Source organism: Aphelocoma coerulescens, chromosome 12, assembly GCF_041296385.1.
Source record: "Aphelocoma coerulescens isolate FSJ_1873_10779 chromosome 12, UR_Acoe_1.0, whole genome shotgun sequence".
NCBI classification, from domain to species: domain Eukaryota; kingdom Metazoa; phylum Chordata; class Aves; order Passeriformes; family Corvidae; genus Aphelocoma; species Aphelocoma coerulescens.
Genome location: NC_091026.1, coordinates 13,210,571 through 13,229,518, shown reverse-complemented (window position 1 = coordinate 13,229,518; position 18,948 = coordinate 13,210,571). Strand labels below are relative to the sequence as shown.

The following is an 18,948-nucleotide window of genomic DNA, read 5'->3' as shown; positions in this document are numbered from 1 at the left end:
ATTTCCAGAATATCACTTTGCTTGCTAGTTGTCACTTTGCACACTCTAACTTCTAAAATAGAGGCTAGTTCTGTTCATGTTGTTTGGCAAATTCTGATGTAGTAGGAAAGCCAATGCATCCACTCTCTGTGACCATGGCTTTTACCTCCGTTTCCTCCACTGATTAAATTTGAAGCTGAAATTCAGTTTTATTTTTATGTTTACAACCAGAACTATGAGGTTTTGTATTTATTGCATTCTTAATCTGCCAAGATGCCAAGAGACTGCCATGATATGATTCACACAACTGGGGTTTTGCTTACTTGACTATGTCAAAATAATAGCAAGACCAAGCTCATCCCTGACGCACCTCCTGGAAGTGGGGACCATTCTACTGAGGAGTAACTAGACCTCATTAGGAGTATCCCTTTGTAGCTGCTGCTGCTTATTAGAGTCAGAACTGCTGCATCCAGAACAGCACCCCAGGAGCATTACCCTTTGTAGATGCTGAGGTTAGCAAAGAAAAAATTCTCCACTTTTTACTGTCTCATGTGAAAGTCTCCATTCTCACGCAAGCTAGCTGTCTGATGGGGTTTTTTTGGTAAACATTTGCAGGTGCAAGGCTGTTGTGAGAACATAGTGGAATTGTTTTGGTTTCACTGGGAATAATATTTTGAAATGGGTGGTTATACTGCTCAGCCACTCACTTTGGTGGGTGGCTAGCCAAGGGGCCAGTCATGTAATTTCTCTTTTGCGATCCATGCTATAAAAAGACACGGTTTTGGCATTAAAGGGTCAGCCTTCGACCATCTTCTCTGACCTGAATTTATGTCACTTTTTGCCATCCCTGCGCACAACAGCGACAACCCTTCACCTTCTAGAAAGGTGCCCTCATGTAAAAATTCTTGTCTGCAGATGGTATTCTGGCACCTGGCTCTAGGGAAGCATTGAGCTTCTGATGCTGGAGAGAGAAACAAGTAGTTGGCAGCTCTTAAATTCAGGCCTTTGCTCCTGGTGAGCTGAAAGAAAACCAAAGACTGCAGACTGATCTGGGGAGCTTCAGACTCTCAGAGATAACAGAAGGTTTGAGGGGAGCTTTGGATCAGGTCCAGTCTTAGCTGACCTGATTTGCTTATTCCTAGGCAGCACATATTGCTCTTTGAACATCCCTTGTTAGGAGTGCAGGCTACATTTCTGGAGCAGCAGCTTCACACTGTACAACTAGCACCTTTTTTTTAACGTGTAACTGGCCTGAAAGTTGGAGTGCCCAACTCTGCTAATTATATGAAACTCTTTAATGTGATGCTGGAGGTGTTAAACAATTGTACCTGCATTAAATATGCTGTGCCTATGCAAATGTGGCACACAGATTGCAAGTTCTAAAATTTATCAGGCAGACTAATTATTTAAATGTGAGCTATAGGTTACATAAATAAATAGCTCTCCCTCAGTAAATGGTAAGGTGTCATGGTGTTAACCACGTGGCTTGTAGCAGAGTAGAATTAATGTTAACATTTCTGTAGCTTTCCTTCTCTGATTACTAATTCTTTCAATGTTGGTAGATGAACTGAATTTATGAAAGTTTTGCCTGCCCTCTAGGTCTCTATTTTGTATTCCTTGTGCATTGCAACCTGCTTTTGACTCTGGCAGCAATGTTGGAAACTAAAACCATGGATAGCTCAGGCTGCCTGCTCGGCTTGTGGGGTGAGGCAGATGCAGACCAAACTGGGAGCTTTACGCGGACAAGATCTCCACTCCCCCAGCTCCTGTAACCTTGGTCCTCCAGCTACAGAAGCAGCCCAATTGGAATTAGCAGCATTTATATCTTAGAGCAATGACAAAGAATTGCATATATGCCAAGAAAATAGAGATCACTCTGGTAATGAATAAAGAGTTTGCCACTGTGGGCTCCTCACATTTTGCTGTTATATGTGTGCTGCAGAAAAGGTGCATTTGTGTTCACAGAGGCACAAAGTGATAATATGCTGCCTGCAACTTTTGAGAATGGTTTTTGAGTGCAGAGTTATGAAAGCTCCAGAAAATCTTATATGAGAAAAGCCGCTCTAGCTAGTCAGAGAGACTTTCATTAAAGTCTCTTGCTGTTATTAGTTTTAAATTCACTTACGTCTCCTTCAGTTTCATTTCCGGAGGCACCTGCTCTGGTGGTTTTCTGGCAGAAACACTGCAGAGAGTGGGGAGTGTTAAGTGACAGGTTGCATATTCCTCCTTGGTCTCCTAGAATTGCCTTTTCTTTCCCCTCCAGTCATGCTAATTTATGCACAGCTTTCATAATGAAACTTGAGCAGGCATCCTTCCCCATCTGCCCCAATTCCCAGTCCTTTTCTGCTGCACCAGCCGAGTTGACTGATTTCACGGAAGTGGAAACCGGGTGAGTGTTTCACCTTCACTTAAGGGGAGTCTGTGGGTCTGATCCTGACATCTTCAATAGCTGTTCTGGCGAAGCACAGGGAAGGAGCTGAGGAATGTTCTCAGCCACTTGCAGGCTTGCAGCCCAGGCAAGTGCTGTGCTCTCCTGCGTCGCAGGGAGACTCTTGCCCATGTGTTTCACGGTGGATTTAGGAGGAGGATCACAGTTTCATGGCAGTCATTCAGCAGCAATGTCTGTGTTGCAGAGTCTCTGGAGGAAGCAATTGGATCAACTCTGTTAGTGGAAGGGATTAAAAGAAGCCAGATGCTCTCTTAATGGACAGGCATACGGCAAAGTTGCAAACTTGGCCTTTTGGGGAAATGGAAAGCAGTTTAGTTCAGGTTCGGCTTAAAGGGTTGGGAAAGAAATTGTCTATTAGTGTCAAACCAGGCTGACAGTGCACCCACAGCGAGCTCGCAGATGCTCCGGAGCCACCCGCCAGAACCTCCTGTTACCCTGCTGGGGATGCAGGGCCGGCGCTTCCCCACAGCTGCCTCAGCCTTGCAGCCACAATCGGGAGGGTCCTGAGCAGCATCTCCTGAAACCAGCCCTCAGACTGGTGCAAGCAGGGCCCGTCTGTCCTATGTGAGGCCACTGCAGTCCGAGGCAAACTCTGCAGTGCTGCTGTTTGCACCTCATCCCGCCAGCGCCGGGCTGGGTGCACAGCAGGGGCAGGATTCGGTCACCTTAGCAACCTCCTGCCATTGCTCTGAGGAACACACTGCACCAGGTTTAGGCCAACCAATACTTTCCCAGCCCCCAGAGAAAATGGAAAGAAAGAGTCACATTGTGAGCCCGAGTTACAAGCTGCTCGCAGCTCTGATCCCAGGGCAGCAGATCAGCATTCAAAGCTGATGGTGGAACTGTGCTGTAACCCCACACAGGTAACCTTTTTGTTCAGTGAAAGCCCAGGTTGCTCTGCTAGTCTTTTTCTAGTCCATGGAAAGGGAACAGACAGTAATAGTGACTTCACCTCCTTCTGTTTTCATTTTATTCTGTGAACAGCCACTGGTGAATCATGAGACTGCTGTTAAGGTACAGTTTCAAGTCCTGCATAAAGTTACACTGTTTAAATTTATTTAAATTCTTTCATTACTAGATATTTCCTTCCTTCCTTCCTTCCTTCCTTCCTTCCTTCCTTCCTTCCTTCCTTCCTTCCTTCCTTCCTTCCTTCCTTCCTTCCTTCCTTCCTTCCTTCCTTCCTTCCTTCCTTCCTTCCTTCCCTCCCTTCCTCCCTCCCTTGCTTTTGTTTTCTGAGCAGTTTGTATATCATCAAGGTGTTGAGCTGCAAGCACAGAAGGCCATGCAAATAAGACCAAGGCAGCTGCACAAGTTTTACACACTCTAATTAAGTTGTAGGCCTTCAAAGGAATTTGGCTTCAGTTTCTGATGCTTCCATGCCCTGTCTTCTGTGCCAGTGTGGATGTTAAATCATGCAGAAATGGAGCGTGACCTAACTTTCATGTCAGTTGATCTGGCTGTAGCTGTTTTTGTGTAACTAATTTAAAAAGATTGATTGTTGGTTAATTACATTAATGAACTGAACCAACATGGGCACAGACCAGAGCTCAGCAGTCTCCTAAATAGTCATTACGAATAGACATCTATCTTTTCACCTGCTTGTACAGCCTCCTGTTGGGTGGCAGAGTGTGTGGAATCGTAATTCTGAAGGTTAAACGACTTAGGGGTGTAATCACAGACTGTTCACCTCTGCTACCCCTCTGCCCATATGGCCCTGTTCGTCACAGTCAAAGTCCATTTGGACAAAGTGTCTGTTGAAAGGTCTCCAGGACAGCAAGTCTGATGGTTTCAGCTGGGTTCCTGGCAAACGCCAGAGTGCATTACAAATCCACCAAAAGTTCCCTGTTGAAAATGTTCTGTGGATTTAAAGAATTTTGAAATAACTTCTTTCCCAATTAGGGTAATTCATGTTTATCAAGGTGAAAGTGTACTAAGCAAAACAGTTCACTCTTCTCTCTAGCCAGCTCATGAATATGAAGAAAGATTGAATCAATAATACATTTCTGTAATTAAATTGGTAAGGTAAAATGATCGAGTTCTTGTTTTAGCAAGCAGTCAGTAGAAGATGCATTTCTGTGTGTTTATCAATGTTGACCTTGCAGACATTTGCCATACTTAGGTGGGAGCTGTGCAAATGTTGCCTGCCACACGAGAGTTTACAAAACTACTTTAAAAAGTTAATAAAATGTTTGAGAGAGGGATATTGGTACATTTTCTAACATAACTTGAAAATATTACACAGTGAATAAAGGCAATGGAGTGCATTTTGTTTTATGGTTAAGTTTGTGGACATACTATTATATTTCCTTTGCCATTATTAGCACATCTGTTTGCCACATTTAGTCGAACCAGGAAGGACTTCAGCTGAAGTTAATAAGTGCATTGCCACTGTCTTGAGTGGAAAGAGAACTGGAGGAGGGGTGGGTATTATGAAAGATGGTGAGAAAAATCCTAGTTATTTGGGAAGTCAAGAATGACAGTACTTTTGCACTGGTAGCCTGGGAGAAGAGTTAGTCTGTATAGGCTGTTGTCAAAATCTTCAAAGGTGTCAGTGCTGCTACCCCAGTGTTCTGCAAAGCCTGATCCAACAGCTGCTGGAACCAAGGTGTTGTTCAGTCCCGTGTGGCTGATGTTGTAGGTGCCCTATGAAATCTGGTTTTCAAGGAGGCTGTTTAGTTTCATGAAACCATTTCGTATCCCAAATTCAACATTGAGGGGGGGAAGTAAGTCCAAGAAAAACGGGATGGACCTGCAGTCATATGCTACATGCTGAAAATCTGCTTTCTTCCTTTTCAGCTCCCTCACTGATATGTCATTGAAATGGTTTGAGGTGACAAGGGAAGAGACTTAATGCTGAGGGGTTTTTGGAGACTGGTACTTCTTCCCCATTGTCTCTTCTGTGGGCTGTTGAGGGGTGAACACCTGAGTGGTTGCACAAGGGACTTCAGGCATTGGTTCATGACCCCTTAAAAATACTTTAAATGAGAGGCAAAGAAGTTGTGAAATTACACATATGCAAATGGCATTAAATTATGGTTTTATGTAAGATCTTCTGTTTCAAGCTAATTGAAAGACAGAGGCCACTGCTGCAGGAGGAAAATATGAAAAGAAAACTATACGGAGACATAAAAGTGTTTCTGATCAAGTAAAATTCTGTTTCTGTTGAATGTTTTATTTTGTTCCAGTCACATAAATTACCATCTTTGAAATACTAAAACTCCCACAATCAGCTTTTTATAACAGAAAATAATTTACATTTAAAAGGTTTAACTGAAGCAGCTAAACCTAAGTGATGAATGTGCACATTCAGCAATAAAACAGGGAAACAGCCCATGTTTTGGAATCCATAGCTGCTATATATAATTTTAATATTATAAAGAACTAAATACAGTCTAGTGAGTGGCACAGGTATGCACTGAGATATTTGCTAGTTCCTGGGAAATGTATTCTTAAGGGTATAAGGTACTGACACAGAGCCTTGGAAATCTCCTTTAGCACTGATGGATTCTGTGATGAGAAGCAGTGTGGCTTGAATGCATTTCATCCTCCACAGAAACTTATGAACTTGGTCACATTGCCATCATCAGAAACCATTTCTTTCTCAGTGCAGTAGCACCTCTCTTCCATCTTGTGGTGGGTTGACCCTGGCTGGACACCAGGTACTCACCACAGTCACTCTATCAATCCCCTTCCTCAACTGGACAGGGGAGAGAAAATACATCAAAAGGCTTGTAGGTAGAGATAAGAATGGGGAGAGATCAATAACCATTTACTGTCATGGGCAAAACCTGACTTGGGGAAATTCCCCCACAGAGGAAGGACTCTTCATGTTCCTCCCCTGCTCCAGTGTGGGATTCCCTCCCACAGGAGACCAGTAAACCTGCTCCAGCATGGGCTTCCATCATGGTCTGACACTGGTCAAATCCCCGGCAACCACAAAAACCACTCCTTCACCCTCCTCTGCCACAGCTGGGCAGAGAAGAGAAAAAATTAACGAAGTGTTCATGAGTTGAGATAAGGACCAGAAGAAAACACTCCAAGGGCAAAACAGGCTCAGCTTAAAGGTACAAAGTGAATTTATTACTAACAAAATCAGAGGAGGATAATGAGAAGTAACACAAGCTCTTAAAAACACCTTTTCTTCCCCCAGCCCCTCCCTCCTTCCCACTGACAGCGCAGGGAGACAGGGCATGGGGGTTTGGTCAGTTCATCACCCGAGGTTTTCTTCCACTGCTCAGGGAGGGGAGTCCTTCCCTGTGAGACCATGGGGTCCCTCCCACAGGAGACAGTTCCCTGTGAACTTCTCCAGCGTGGCTCCAAATCCCACGAGCAGCAGTCCTCCCCAAACTGCTGAAACGTGAGTCCCTCCCACAGGCAAACAGTCCTCCCAGAACTGCTGGGTGTGGGTCACTCTTCACGGGGTGCAGTCCTCCAAGGACAGGCTGCTCCAGCCTGGAAGCAGGGCCCCCTCTCTCCACCGGGTCTCCCACTGGATCACAACCTGCTCCAGCACGGGCACCTCCCCCATGGGCTGTGGATGGATCTCTGCATCCCCCATGGATCCCCATGGGCTGTGGATGGATCTCTGCATCCCCCATGGATCCCCATGGGCTGTGGATGGATCTCTGCATCCCCCATGGATCCCCATGGGCTGTGGGTGGATCTCTGCATCCCCCATGGATCCCCATGAGCTGTGGATGGATCTCTGCATCCCCCATGGATCCCCATGGGCTGTGGGTGGATCTCTGCATTCCCCGGGGATCCCCATGGGCTGTGGATGGATCTCTGCATCCCCCAGGGATCCCCACAGGCTGCAGGGGCCCAGCTGCTTCACCATGGCCCTCACCATGGCCTGCAGAGGAATCTCATCTCCGGCACCTGGAGCACCTCCTGCCCCTTCTTCTCCACTGACCTTGGTGTCTCCATGTTATTCCCCTCACATGTTCTTACCTCCTCCTCTTCTCTGGCTAGGAAAGAACTCTGCCCCCCACTTTGTTTTGATTTTTTTCTTGGATCTGTTATCACAGAGGCATTCCCATCATCTCTAACTGGCCCAGCTTTGGCCAGTGCCATGTCCATCTTCAGAGCCATCAGGGATTGGCTCTGCCAGACATGGTGGAAGCTTCCAGCAGCTTCTCACAGAAGCCACCTCTGTGGCCCCCAATACCAAAAACCAGGCTGTGTGAAAGCAACACATTCCACCCCTCACCTCTGTGAATCACAGGTTTAAGAATTATCATCAAAACCAAGGACACACAGTTTTTTTCTAGCCACTATGACATCTTCTCATGAGGTCTCAGCCTTCTTTGGGTATCCCCTGCTACACTATGTTCCTCCATGGGCTGCAAGGGCACAGCTCCCTCACCATGTTTTGCAGCAGGGGCTGTAGCAGCTCCTGCCCCTCCTGCTCTGACCTGGGTGTCTGCAGGACTGTTTCTCCTGTCTCACTTCTCTCTCTGGCTGTAGTTGCTTTCACACAGGGTTTTCTCCCTCTCCTGAAATCTGTTTTCCCAGAGGCCCCACCCCTGTTGCTGATGGGCTTCCGCCTTGGCCAGTGGTGGATCCACCCTGGAGCTGCAGGAATTGGCTCAGCTGGACATGGGGGAAGCTTCTGGCAGCTTCTCACAGAAGCCACACCTGTAGCCTCACCTGCTACCAAACCCCAGCCACACAAACCCAATACACATCTTTAAATAGTGAAAGAGGAGACAGAGACAGTATTTTCATTCTGCAGGAGTCTTGTCATCATCCTAGAAGAGATTGCAGCAGTTGTCTAAAAGGGCCACAAAATAGCCACAAAAATTAGAGATAATTATTTCCCTCTTGGAATAACTGGTATGTAAAGCTTGTCTTCCCCCTGTCACATACATTCCTGATTAATCTTCTCTTCTTCTCCCCTACTCCCTGCATTAAAGGGGGAGTGGGCCATTGCTGCTATAATGCTCTTATTCCCTGCTAGAGCAGAGAAGATATATTTCAGTTTTATGCTCTCCTCAAATGTACTCAGACATATGGAAGAAATATCTTATAGGTGTTTGTATTCTTGCAGAGGCTCCAGAGAATTGAAAACCCTCTATATTCCAACAATAATCTTTCCCTTGACCTTAGTGTGCTTTTATATCTCATGTGGGAGACTGAGTCCTGCCATTATTGGAGTCAGTGAGAAAATGGGTGGAAGTTTCAGCAAAATGGGGATGAGACCCTGGTTGTTAATTGTGGGGCTTCAGGGCCTCATTGTGGGAGAAGCTGTGCACAGCTTTGTACAGAACAGTACTCGGCCCGCTCTGATGGAGCCGGATGTTTCTTTACATCTACAAGATTTGCCTGGGGTATTTGGTCCTTCCTCTTATTGATATCAGAAAGTAAATTAGCTTTATATTGCCTTTCATATCAGACCTTTCAGGGGTCTCCTATCCTTTTAATTTAGCCTGGGTCTCGGAGGGAAAAACCCAGTAAAAACAACCCGGTGTGATGATTAGTAAGCACATTTTATATAATTACAGTGCTGGCATCTCAGGGGGGAAATGAAAGTTTGTGCTGTCCCTTTAACAAGACAATTTGATAATCCTCTTAGCATTTTCTCTTTTGGCTGATAATATTTCACACAATTTTACTTTGTAAAATATTCCTAAAGGGAGGCTTAAGCAATAATGCACAGATTATGGAAATGACTCTCATTAAATATAGGGAGAGACTTTAGCAAAGCCATGAACTGCTTCGAAACATGTAACCCCCATTAGGAGCTTCATTTGAATGTTTATTCACAGAGCTATAAATGTTTATTATAGAACATTTTATTGAAACATAAATTAAAGAACCCTAATTGTACATATCACAAGTGTTCAAACAATATGCATTTATCAAGACTTAATGAAAGGTCAGAGGTGAGGGGAAATGCAGTTGTGCTTTCATTTCTGTCTCAGCAACACCAAATTTGCACAAAAATACCTGGAAAGTGACCCTGATGGAAGGCACAGGGCCTCAAGGCAGGTGCTCTCCAGCTATCCCTGAGCATACCTTCCAAAGTAACTTTAGAGACACCTTTACTGGTCATTCCCATGTGTAAAAAAGGCTGGGCCTGCCAGGGTTTTGGGTTGTTTTTGCAGAGTAATGGTTGTTGCTCTGCAGGTCTACCCATCCTTCCCTGTGAGTGCTGGAGAGGGGATGGACAATGAATAATGGCAGGGGATGGTCCTTGGCTTAACCTTCCAATCACCATGCATGGACCCTCATTCCTAGACTTGCAGACCAGCTTAGAGGTCAGGAAATACAAGTTCAAAGAATCATCCAACCTTTATTTCCATTTAGTTTATTCATTTGCTGCCTCTCAGAGGATCTCTTAAGAGATGTTCAAGAGATGTACATTTGGATCACCACTTCCATCAAACAGGCTTATTACCCCCATTATTGTGCCAGTTTTCTTGTGTCTGGGGCTGAAGGGGAGTGGTTGGCACTTTTCTTGAAAATGCTAAAGTTGCCTTCAGCCGTGGAAGTTATCACTATAGATATCAAGTGGGTTTAAAAATCTTTCTGTGCTTTTTTTCATTAGGTCTACATCCCTTTTCTAGCTCACCCACAGATCATTTCTTTAAACTTCATAGCAGTTGACATATGCATTATTTATTGAGAATGCTGAATGTGCACATTTCTGAATCTACATGTTTAAAGATGTACTCTGCTGCAAGTTCCCCACTTGGTTTGGCTTCTGATATATTTGCAAATTCTCTTCGTTTTGTTGCTTTCCAAAGTACGTGTTTTCTGTGCTGAGCAAGTATCTTGATACTTACTCTTCCAGAGGCAAATCCATGGCATAAATGTTGGTAGGGATCATTGCAAAGCTTTGTTTTTCCTCCTAGGGGTGCGTGTACAGCACAGTGTGATGCAGATTTACACAAGTGTCAAAGGGCCCTCACGCACCAGCTTGGTAGCACATTGACAGCCTTTGTGGCCTTCTCTCCCAAGACTTGTTCCAGTTTCTTGTTTTGTCTCTTTGCAGTTTTTTTCTGCACAACATTTTTGATTCACAGAATTTTGACCACTACCTTCATTCTGTCAATAGCTTCAACCCTCCCTGTTCTCCGGTGGCTCTTCTACTCCATCCCCGCATCTGTCTCTGCTGTTTCCTCTGCTGCTGCCCTGGGCTTTCTGACACAGACGTGGATTTCACTGTCCTTCCCTTGCAAGCATCAGTCTGCTCCCCTGCACATTCCACTCCCGAGCCTGGCAGTCTCTGCCACTCCTTTCCATCTGTATCATGTCCTTATGTTCCTCACGATGACAGAAAAGCAAACCTCAACTTTGTGTTTTAATAAACCAGAGCCAAAGGTGTTACAAGAGTGTGTCAGTTCACGCAGCCTCCCTGGATTTGGAGCAATCCTCACCCCCAGCGTGGCAGAGCTGCCAGCTGGGGAGGCAACGCTGAGGGCCTGCATCTGTTCAGCCTCATGCACAAGGCTTTAGTAAAGCTGGAAAAGAAAGTGCTGATTCCTTGAAATGGGGCATTTTTGTAGGAAAGGAATGGTTTCAAGTAGTTTCCTGTCATGATTTATTATTTTATAAAAATCAGCTCCTTTAAAGTGATCTGTCTTTGACTAATTTATAACTCCTGAAATGAGGGGAAAAACAGTACTAATGCTGGCAATAATATTGAAGGCTCTGAAAACTGAATGTTTCAATTGTCCAAAACTCTTTTCCTAATGTTGGATAGAACTTTTTAAAATTTTTTAATTTTTTTTCTCCATCTGAAACCAATTCAGGACTCAGAAAAACATCAAGAACTCACTGAACAGGAACTGTTTTCCCACAAAGATGTCTTTGCCAGTACTTGCAGGTCAAGGGCCCTGGAAGTGGGCTTTCAGTGCCTGGAAAGAGCAGTTGTACCCAGTGTGCCTGTGGCTGGTGACACGCTGGATTTTCGGGGACAGCAGAGGGAGCATTTTCTGCTAATGAGCTGTGGATATATAGGCAGGGCTTTCCATGGAATAACTTTGTAACAGGGATAATTGAGCAGTTAATCAAGAATAGCAAACAAGGACTCCATGGAACCCCAGTTTACAGAGAGGACAAAATTGCTCTATTTTTCATGTGGCTATCTCTGTATTATGGCTGATTTTCTTTATTGCCCACTAACAGTCTTACTTGCAGAATGGTTATTAGTTTGGAATTTCTACAGTTAATCTGGTACTTTGGAAGAAGCATTATCACAACCTCCCATAGGAAGCCCCCGTCTCTGTAATGGACAGGGCACTTTGCAGCAAGTGAAGTCTTATCTGAAAACCACCATTCTTCTTCCCAGCTATCTGGCTGGTGGGGGTCTCCTGGCCAGCTGGTCTATGCTGTTTGGAGCTGCTGATTCCCTTCCTGTCCTTCCTCTTCCCTGGCCACAACCACAGCAGATCACGGCTTTTCCTGTCCTTGCTGCACCATGAGACTGTGGAAACCCTCAACTGCCAAGCTTTGACTGTAGAAAGAATGAAAAGTAACAAGGGAAAGGATTAAGCTGCTGAAAGGCATCTGGTCTTGCTGTGTGAAGGCACAGCTCAGCCATGTTCTGCTTTTGCAGATGTAGGGGGAACAGCCCTTCTTTGCCAAAGTTCTGGCAGCCCCCCCGTGCTCAGGGTTGCGTGACCCTTTGCCAGGTTTTATGTACTCATCCTGTAAGAACATTTATTGCTAATAGACCCTGGGTGCTGAGGAGCTCATGTACAGACTATTATCTCCCTTTCAACTGGAAGCTGAGCTTTGTTGCTCTGCTAACCAGCACAGCAGCTGAGTGAACACAACATAATGTTCATGAATTATTCCGGGCAACATCCATGTCCTCCCCCGTGGTGTGTGGCAGGGTCATCTGCTCCTCACTATTCTGGTCTACCTGGGAAATCTCTTTCAGTGTCTATTTTTGTCTAGTATTTTCACTTTAAATCCAGTGCAGTGGTGACACATTGGTTATCTGACCATAATTCAGTGTATAAAACCAGCCGTTACCAGGAACATTGCTTTCTGCATGGCCTTGAGTGCTGAAGTAAAACTCGCCTGACCTGAATGCTTGTTTCTCCAACAGCTCATGCTCCAGGTCTTTTGGCTGAGACTTTCTGGGCATTTTGCAACCCTGGTTCACTGGAGAGTCACTTTAGTCATGTAATCCCACAAATGCCTGTCATGCAGCCAGATTTTGGCAGTGGTGGTTGAGCATGCTCGAGAGTGCCCATGAGCAGCCCTGTGCTCCCACGGTCCCAACTGGAATGCCATGGAGCTCATCAGAGCATTGTCTTGGTGCAGTGGGAGGCCAGAGACATCACACCCTGGCTCTGGCTCATTAGTTCCCCGTGGCACTACAGGTTTGCTGCTTGCAGTACATTTTCTAATGCCCTTGTCATTCTCAGTGTAAAGGTCTTGAAGAAACTGCTCTCACAAATGATTTTGCATCACCTGATAATTCTCACCATTAGGAGTTTCTCAAACTGAGATTTTATTTACAGTGTGAAGCAGAGGGAGCTGCAGTCCCAACCCTAGAAAACTGTTAGTCTAATAATTTTAATTTTGAAGACCTTATAAAATCCAGCTCCCACAGCTTCCTTCCAGCTACTGCTGTTCTAGATATCCCTGGCTGGAAATCTTGTCCCCAGTATCAGAAGCAGCTAGTGGGGACTCAGACACCTTTAACTCACACAGTGCCCCCCATCTGGGGACTTCTGCTGCATCCTCATGTTGTCACTGTTGTTACACCCAGCATGTCAGTGTCCTGCTTCCTCCATCAGTGCCTGACAAGCAGGGAATGGAGCTAAGCAATGCCAAGCATGTGCCTGCATTTTTCTACCCTGATGTGGGTGATATTGATTGGTCCATTAATGTAAATGTCTTGGCTGTTGTGTGTTGCTTTCCTCGCTTATTAATCGAAATAATGCAAAATGAGGGGAAAGCAATTTTTTACAAAAAAATGAAATACCATCAACAGGGATTGAATACAGCCCACTGGAATGTGATGGGGCTGTGTGCCACCCACCAGGCATGAGGACCCCCACAATAGCTGGGGAAAAAAAATTGAAATGCTTTATTTTGACAATTTTGATAAAATTTTAGATGTTTTCTGTTCAAGCAGTGTTTTGATGGAAGATTTGCCTAAATCTGTTTGTTTCCTTAAAAAAAAAAAAGCATCCCAATGTTTTGTTTGCATCTGACATATTTCAGTCAATTGCAAATGGTTTTTTTGGATGTGCAGGTTTTTGTTTTGCATGGAAAACAAATGGAAGGAAGCAATTTTAATTTGTGGGCACCTTGAAGTTATTTTTGCTACTGCCATTTAGGGAGACCTCCCTGTAGCCAGCAGTGGATGCAAAACACTGAGACATAAACAAAACATCCGGGATGTGAATATTCCCACTGAACCAATTCACAGGTTGGAAATTGAGCTGGTGCTTAAGTGCCTTGGTGGATTGAGGCCTTAGCAGTAACAAACAGTACTGAGGAGTAGAAATGATCAATTAAAGATCTGCTAATGAATCAAAATATCAGCCACTCTGAGTTGAGAAGGCCAGAAGCTGAAAGGCAGATTAGAGAATGTGTGAAATCTCCCTGTTCAGTGTTTCTGACTATGTGGTAGCCACGGCTCTGTGCTGCTTGTATTTCTTGGTAAAACTGAAAAGCAGGAAAATATGTGAGACACTGTTGCTGATCCTGTTTGTCTCTGTTATACAAACAGTGGGGAGAATCCAGATATTTATTTATTTTCCCTACACAGAATTAAAAAAAAAAGGATGGCTGGAAAAAATTACTCTCTCTTAAATTGATTGCTGTTACCTCAAGCCTTGGGAATATTAATTTGTGTAGTAAAGGTGACTAACCCCTGAGAACGTCCCCACTGATGCCAAGTGGCCCATATGCTGTCATAAACACTTTTTTTTCTTTTTTTTTGTCACACTGATCATAAGAGCGCATTTTGGGTAGATGATCACGTTAGGCTCATTCATTACCTGCTGTGCTGGTCTGTGCATCTGCAGTGCAGCATCTCTGCACTGAGCTTTGGACTACATCCCTGAGTGCTTTCTGATATTCCAAATCGTCTGTCACGGGTATACAGATCTTCTCCTGTGTGTGTCCTGGAACACTGTGCACCAGAGATAAAAATTACTCTTAAAAGTGGCTAAACTTCTGGGCAATACGGTTGTTGATAGCTGATATTAGATTTTATATATATCGCCAAGAGAAATTCCTGCAAATTGATACTTGTAGCAAAACTATCACTCCTTGTAGCAGAAGAGAAAGAAACTGACTGGCAGATGAATTGACTCTATTCTGATGAATAAATTTAAAATCTAATGAGAACCACAGGGGTGAGACAGTAGTGAAATTTTACAGTACCCCTGCAAACTTTAATCTACACTTCTATTTTTCTTGAAAGTCTGTCCAAAAGTGAAATTTCAGGCCTAGGGCTACTGAAGACCATCTTTAAAGTTGCTTTGTGGTTTTGAGCAATACATCATACGAGCAGTGATGTTCAGATGATACATTGCACTAATACATCACAGGAGCACTTTTGCTCTTATGATATATTAGTATAATACACTATCAGAACACTATCACTGATATATTACTCAAAAACACAGTTTTTGACCCTCAAGATTCACCCTCATCTCTAGTCTGAATACACTGAAAGCTGTGGATAATGATAAGAATAAGAAATCACATATTCGGTTTCTCTAGGGTAAAGCTGAGAAAAAATAATAGTGTGGTATTCAGAATATTTCATTAACTGAAACATCCTTGTGTTTTCATTTTATTCACTGAGCAGACGTTTTTATGGATAGAAGCTAACACAATATAGGTGTGTTTGAATTTTCTTACAAATACCCTAAGAAAACTTTCATTATAGACTTACGCCATGTTTTGAGAATATTCCAATGAGGTGCAGGAGTTTCAGCTGATTTTTATCTCATCAAATTGAATCAGGTGCAAGCTGCCTAATTTCTATGCAAACCATTTGGTGCTGTTTCTGATGCAGTCTTTTAAGGATTTAGGCACCATCTAAAAAGATCTGAAGATGCATAAATGTGATCTGTCACTCAGATTATTTCCTGCCTCTCCTCATAGAAGCATTGGGGGTTTTTTTCCCTGAAGAATGATTCTCAGTTGTTTTTCTTTACTCAAGAGTGAAAGACAAAGGGAAAAAGACAAAAGAATGCTTTGCAATGTTGTTAGTAGCTGAATTTACTGCAGAGAAGTACTTTTCCCAGTAGAGTTTGGGTCTTGAGGATCTTGAATTACCCTCCCTTTATGGTATGAAGAGAGTGTCAGAAAAAAATAATGGTAATAGTAATAACACAGCATCAAGGTGCCAAGTCATATATTTGTGTTCTTGCCCATAGTTTTGTTTGTTTTCCCCAGATCACATCATTGCTTTCGACAAAAATACATCACCATTCACCTCCTTCCCTAGCTGGGAAATCCAAAGCTGCCTGTGCAGCTCAGTCCTCAGCTCTTCTACCCCATGGGCAATGGCCCTGTGCCAGGAGAGGGACACTTACACTTCAGGCTCTGCCAAACTGGGCTCATAATCCTTGTGCCTCAAAGGTTTTGGGCCACCTGAAACTCTGTCCCTGCAGGTGTGTCCCCAGCATGAGTCTTGTACCCCTGGGGGCTTCAGCTTGTTGTGTTTGGGCCACAGACTCCGGGGAGGAAAGGAAACATTAGTCTTTTTAACCTTGTGAGAAGCATTGTCCTCTTCTGTCAGCCTTTCTACCCACGTGCTGTCCGTGGTGTGGCAGCAGCTCCTCTGTCCCCAGACAGTAAGCCCTGAGCCCGGGCTGCCCCACGAGCTCTCCACCGCATCCCGTCTCCAGCACCTTCTTATTCCCGTCTATTCCTGAGACACAACACTCAGCTCCAAGGGACATCATTATTTCAAAGCTGTGGCTAAATATGTCTCTGACTGACAACTATGAATAATTCCACAGAGCCCCTAAACTTCCAAGCATTTCACTCTGAAGCTCGTATAATACACCAGGGCTGCTCTCTCATGTTTTTCATCTTTTATATTCTCCTAAGAGTTGAGATACAGTTATGGAACAGGTTAATGTATTTTCCTCTGAAAATAATGCTGTGGGAGCCTGTGCACGGTTACTTGTGACAGTTCAGAAAAGAAAGTCATGATCTTGATAATCACCATTATTTTGTTTCACGTTTCCAGCATGTTCATGTCCATGTGCTTCCAAGGAGGGCTGGAGACTTCAGCAGGAATGATGATGTCTATGAGGAGGTAAGAGTTGCACTCCATTTCTTCTTCAGAGTTGGTTTTGCTGTTAGTAAATCACCTTAATGATCCAGGCCCTCCCATGGGTGGAGGTAGTCAATGGAATTTCTGCATTTTTATTGCTTGCAAAGATCCTGTGATAGCACCAAGATCTATACTGGGATTTCCTTGTGAGCTCCCTCTCTGAGGGAGCTACTTTGGTCTGTCTCTGCACCCAGGGTGTATCTCTACTGATAGTTGTGTTCTCTTAGTTTGAGGGCACAGGAAAAAGCGTGACCACATGGTCAGCCTGGCATGGAGGGAGGGTGTCCTATGCTGGCTGCTCACCTGGGGTGCCAAACCTCCCCCTTCCAACCAGAGAAAACACAGGCAGCCTGTTACAACTCAACCACAAATTGCCTTCTGGCCTGATTTTTGTAGGGCTCTGCTTAGCTCTGGACAAATCACATTGTAGCCCCAAAGATGGAAATTAAAGAGCGACTGTGCATAGAGATGGAATATCTGCATGTGTGCAGATTGTGCGGCAGAGCTCGGCTCGTGAGCTGTTCTGTGTGACTGAATCACTGGCTTTTGTTTAAATGAACAATTATACTGGAATTAACAAAAAAGTTTTCCCCAGTTTGACAGCTGTCACAATGATTCTATGAAAAAATCTCACTATTGTTAAATTTGCGACTTGTTCTTAGTGTGTTTGGTAGAATCCTCTATCTGAAATATGACATCTCCTTCTCTTTCTGAAAGTAATTAATATAAACTTGTTCAGTGCTACAGCAATACCATCTGCTTGAAAGAGGCATCATGACATTTTCTGCTTTTGTATTTTTTCCTTTGTGATATCTACATGATGACAAGTCCCCACTTACAAAAAAAAATGATAGTGTATTTTAAAGTTACAATTACTTAAATATGCAAAAATGGTGAATAAAATGTATTACTGACAATTTAGATGAAGTGTAGTGCCTGAAAACCCCACTAATACAAGTAAAACCTTAATGAGACTGCTGAGCAAGGAGATCCAATGGAAATAAATGATGGCAATCTTTGCTGGTGTGGTGGTTAAAAGCAGTTGAATGAGTCAAAAGTTAACACCAAAAGAGTTGTCAGGCATTGGAAAAGGCTGTTCAGGGAAGTGGTGGAGTCCCCATTCCGGGAGGTATTTAAAAGATATGTAGATGGGACAGGGGTTAGTGATGGGCTTGGCAATGCTGTGTTAATGATTGGATTCAGTGATCTTACAGGTGTTTTCCACCTAAATGATTGTATGGTTCTATGTTCTTTTCATTTTCACATGTGTTAAGGGATTTCAGATGCTGCATCAAACCATAAAATCTATTTCCATTTCTGTCATATTTACAATTCCATTTGCTTCTTTTTTAACACATTTATTTCTCCCTTGTTATAGCTAAACAGAAACAGGCAAAACTATAATGAACTAGACTATATATTTAGTGTTGTTAAATGCAAAAGGGTGGCAAATTGGTGAAAAACGTTTTTTTTTATTTTGTCATTTTCAATTATAGCAATTGTAGGTGTTGCTTTTAGCAAACAGGAAGCATAAATATTTAGACATAGTTGTGATAATGTATCTTTTAGCAGAAGAATGCATAGCCTCAGAGTCTAACTAGCTATTCTTGAACACCACAGAGCTAACACACTTTTGTACAGACTGTAGTTGAAGATAGATTTAATTTTTTTTAGGATGCCAGGGAATCAAAAACACATTTGCTGCTATAAAAAGTTTGGTGCAGAGTTCTATCACTGTCTGGATTGAGGATGGAGGGACTTAAGCAATTTGCTATCATAAGCGAATAAAGCTATTTTGAAAAATGAAAAAGGGACAAATTATTGAAAATACAGCTGACTTTGGAAATAATTTGGAGCTTGTGTCAGTACAGCAAAAACGTTTTGATATAATGCATCTCTGTGTGATGTCAACAAGTCATATCCTTTTGACAAGAAGATACTTTAAAAGATTTAGGAAGATATGTAGATCATGGTAGGGCAACATGCTGGAAGTCTACAGGGGATAAAGTACCATTAGGTGAGATGTGGGTGCTGGAGAGAGCTTTAAATCTATTTTTCATGAAATTTGTGCTTTAAAAATCCAAAACCTCTTCATAAACGACACTTCATTTCCATGTATTTGAGTGATGGATGGAGTTGTAGTTTAGGCAGCAAAGACCACCTTCCAAAATCATCCCAACAGGCTTTTCCTTGTAAAACGTGACATGGAGGTTGATCAGCCTCCCTCAAACAGTCTGTGCAACTGTAAAGC

At 43.5% G+C, this 18,948-nt stretch overlaps 1 protein-coding gene across 10 annotated transcripts in view; it reads left to right on the top strand.

The window, feature by feature from the left end:
* The window catches only part of FHIT (fragile histidine triad diadenosine triphosphatase), a 553,468-nt gene that overhangs the window by 451,936 nt on the left and 82,584 nt on the right, over positions 1–18,948 (top strand). For 9 of the 10 annotated variants that reach the window (XM_069027656.1, XM_069027655.1, XM_069027657.1 and 6 more), the window contains one exon: positions 16,611–16,679. In XM_069027656.1, coding sequence (XP_068883757.1) covers positions 16,611–16,679 — 69 coding nt within the window. Of the gene's footprint in view, positions 1–16,610; positions 16,680–17,093; positions 17,623–18,948 lie in introns of those variants that run through there. The other variant, XM_069027665.1, reaches the window with a different exon arrangement.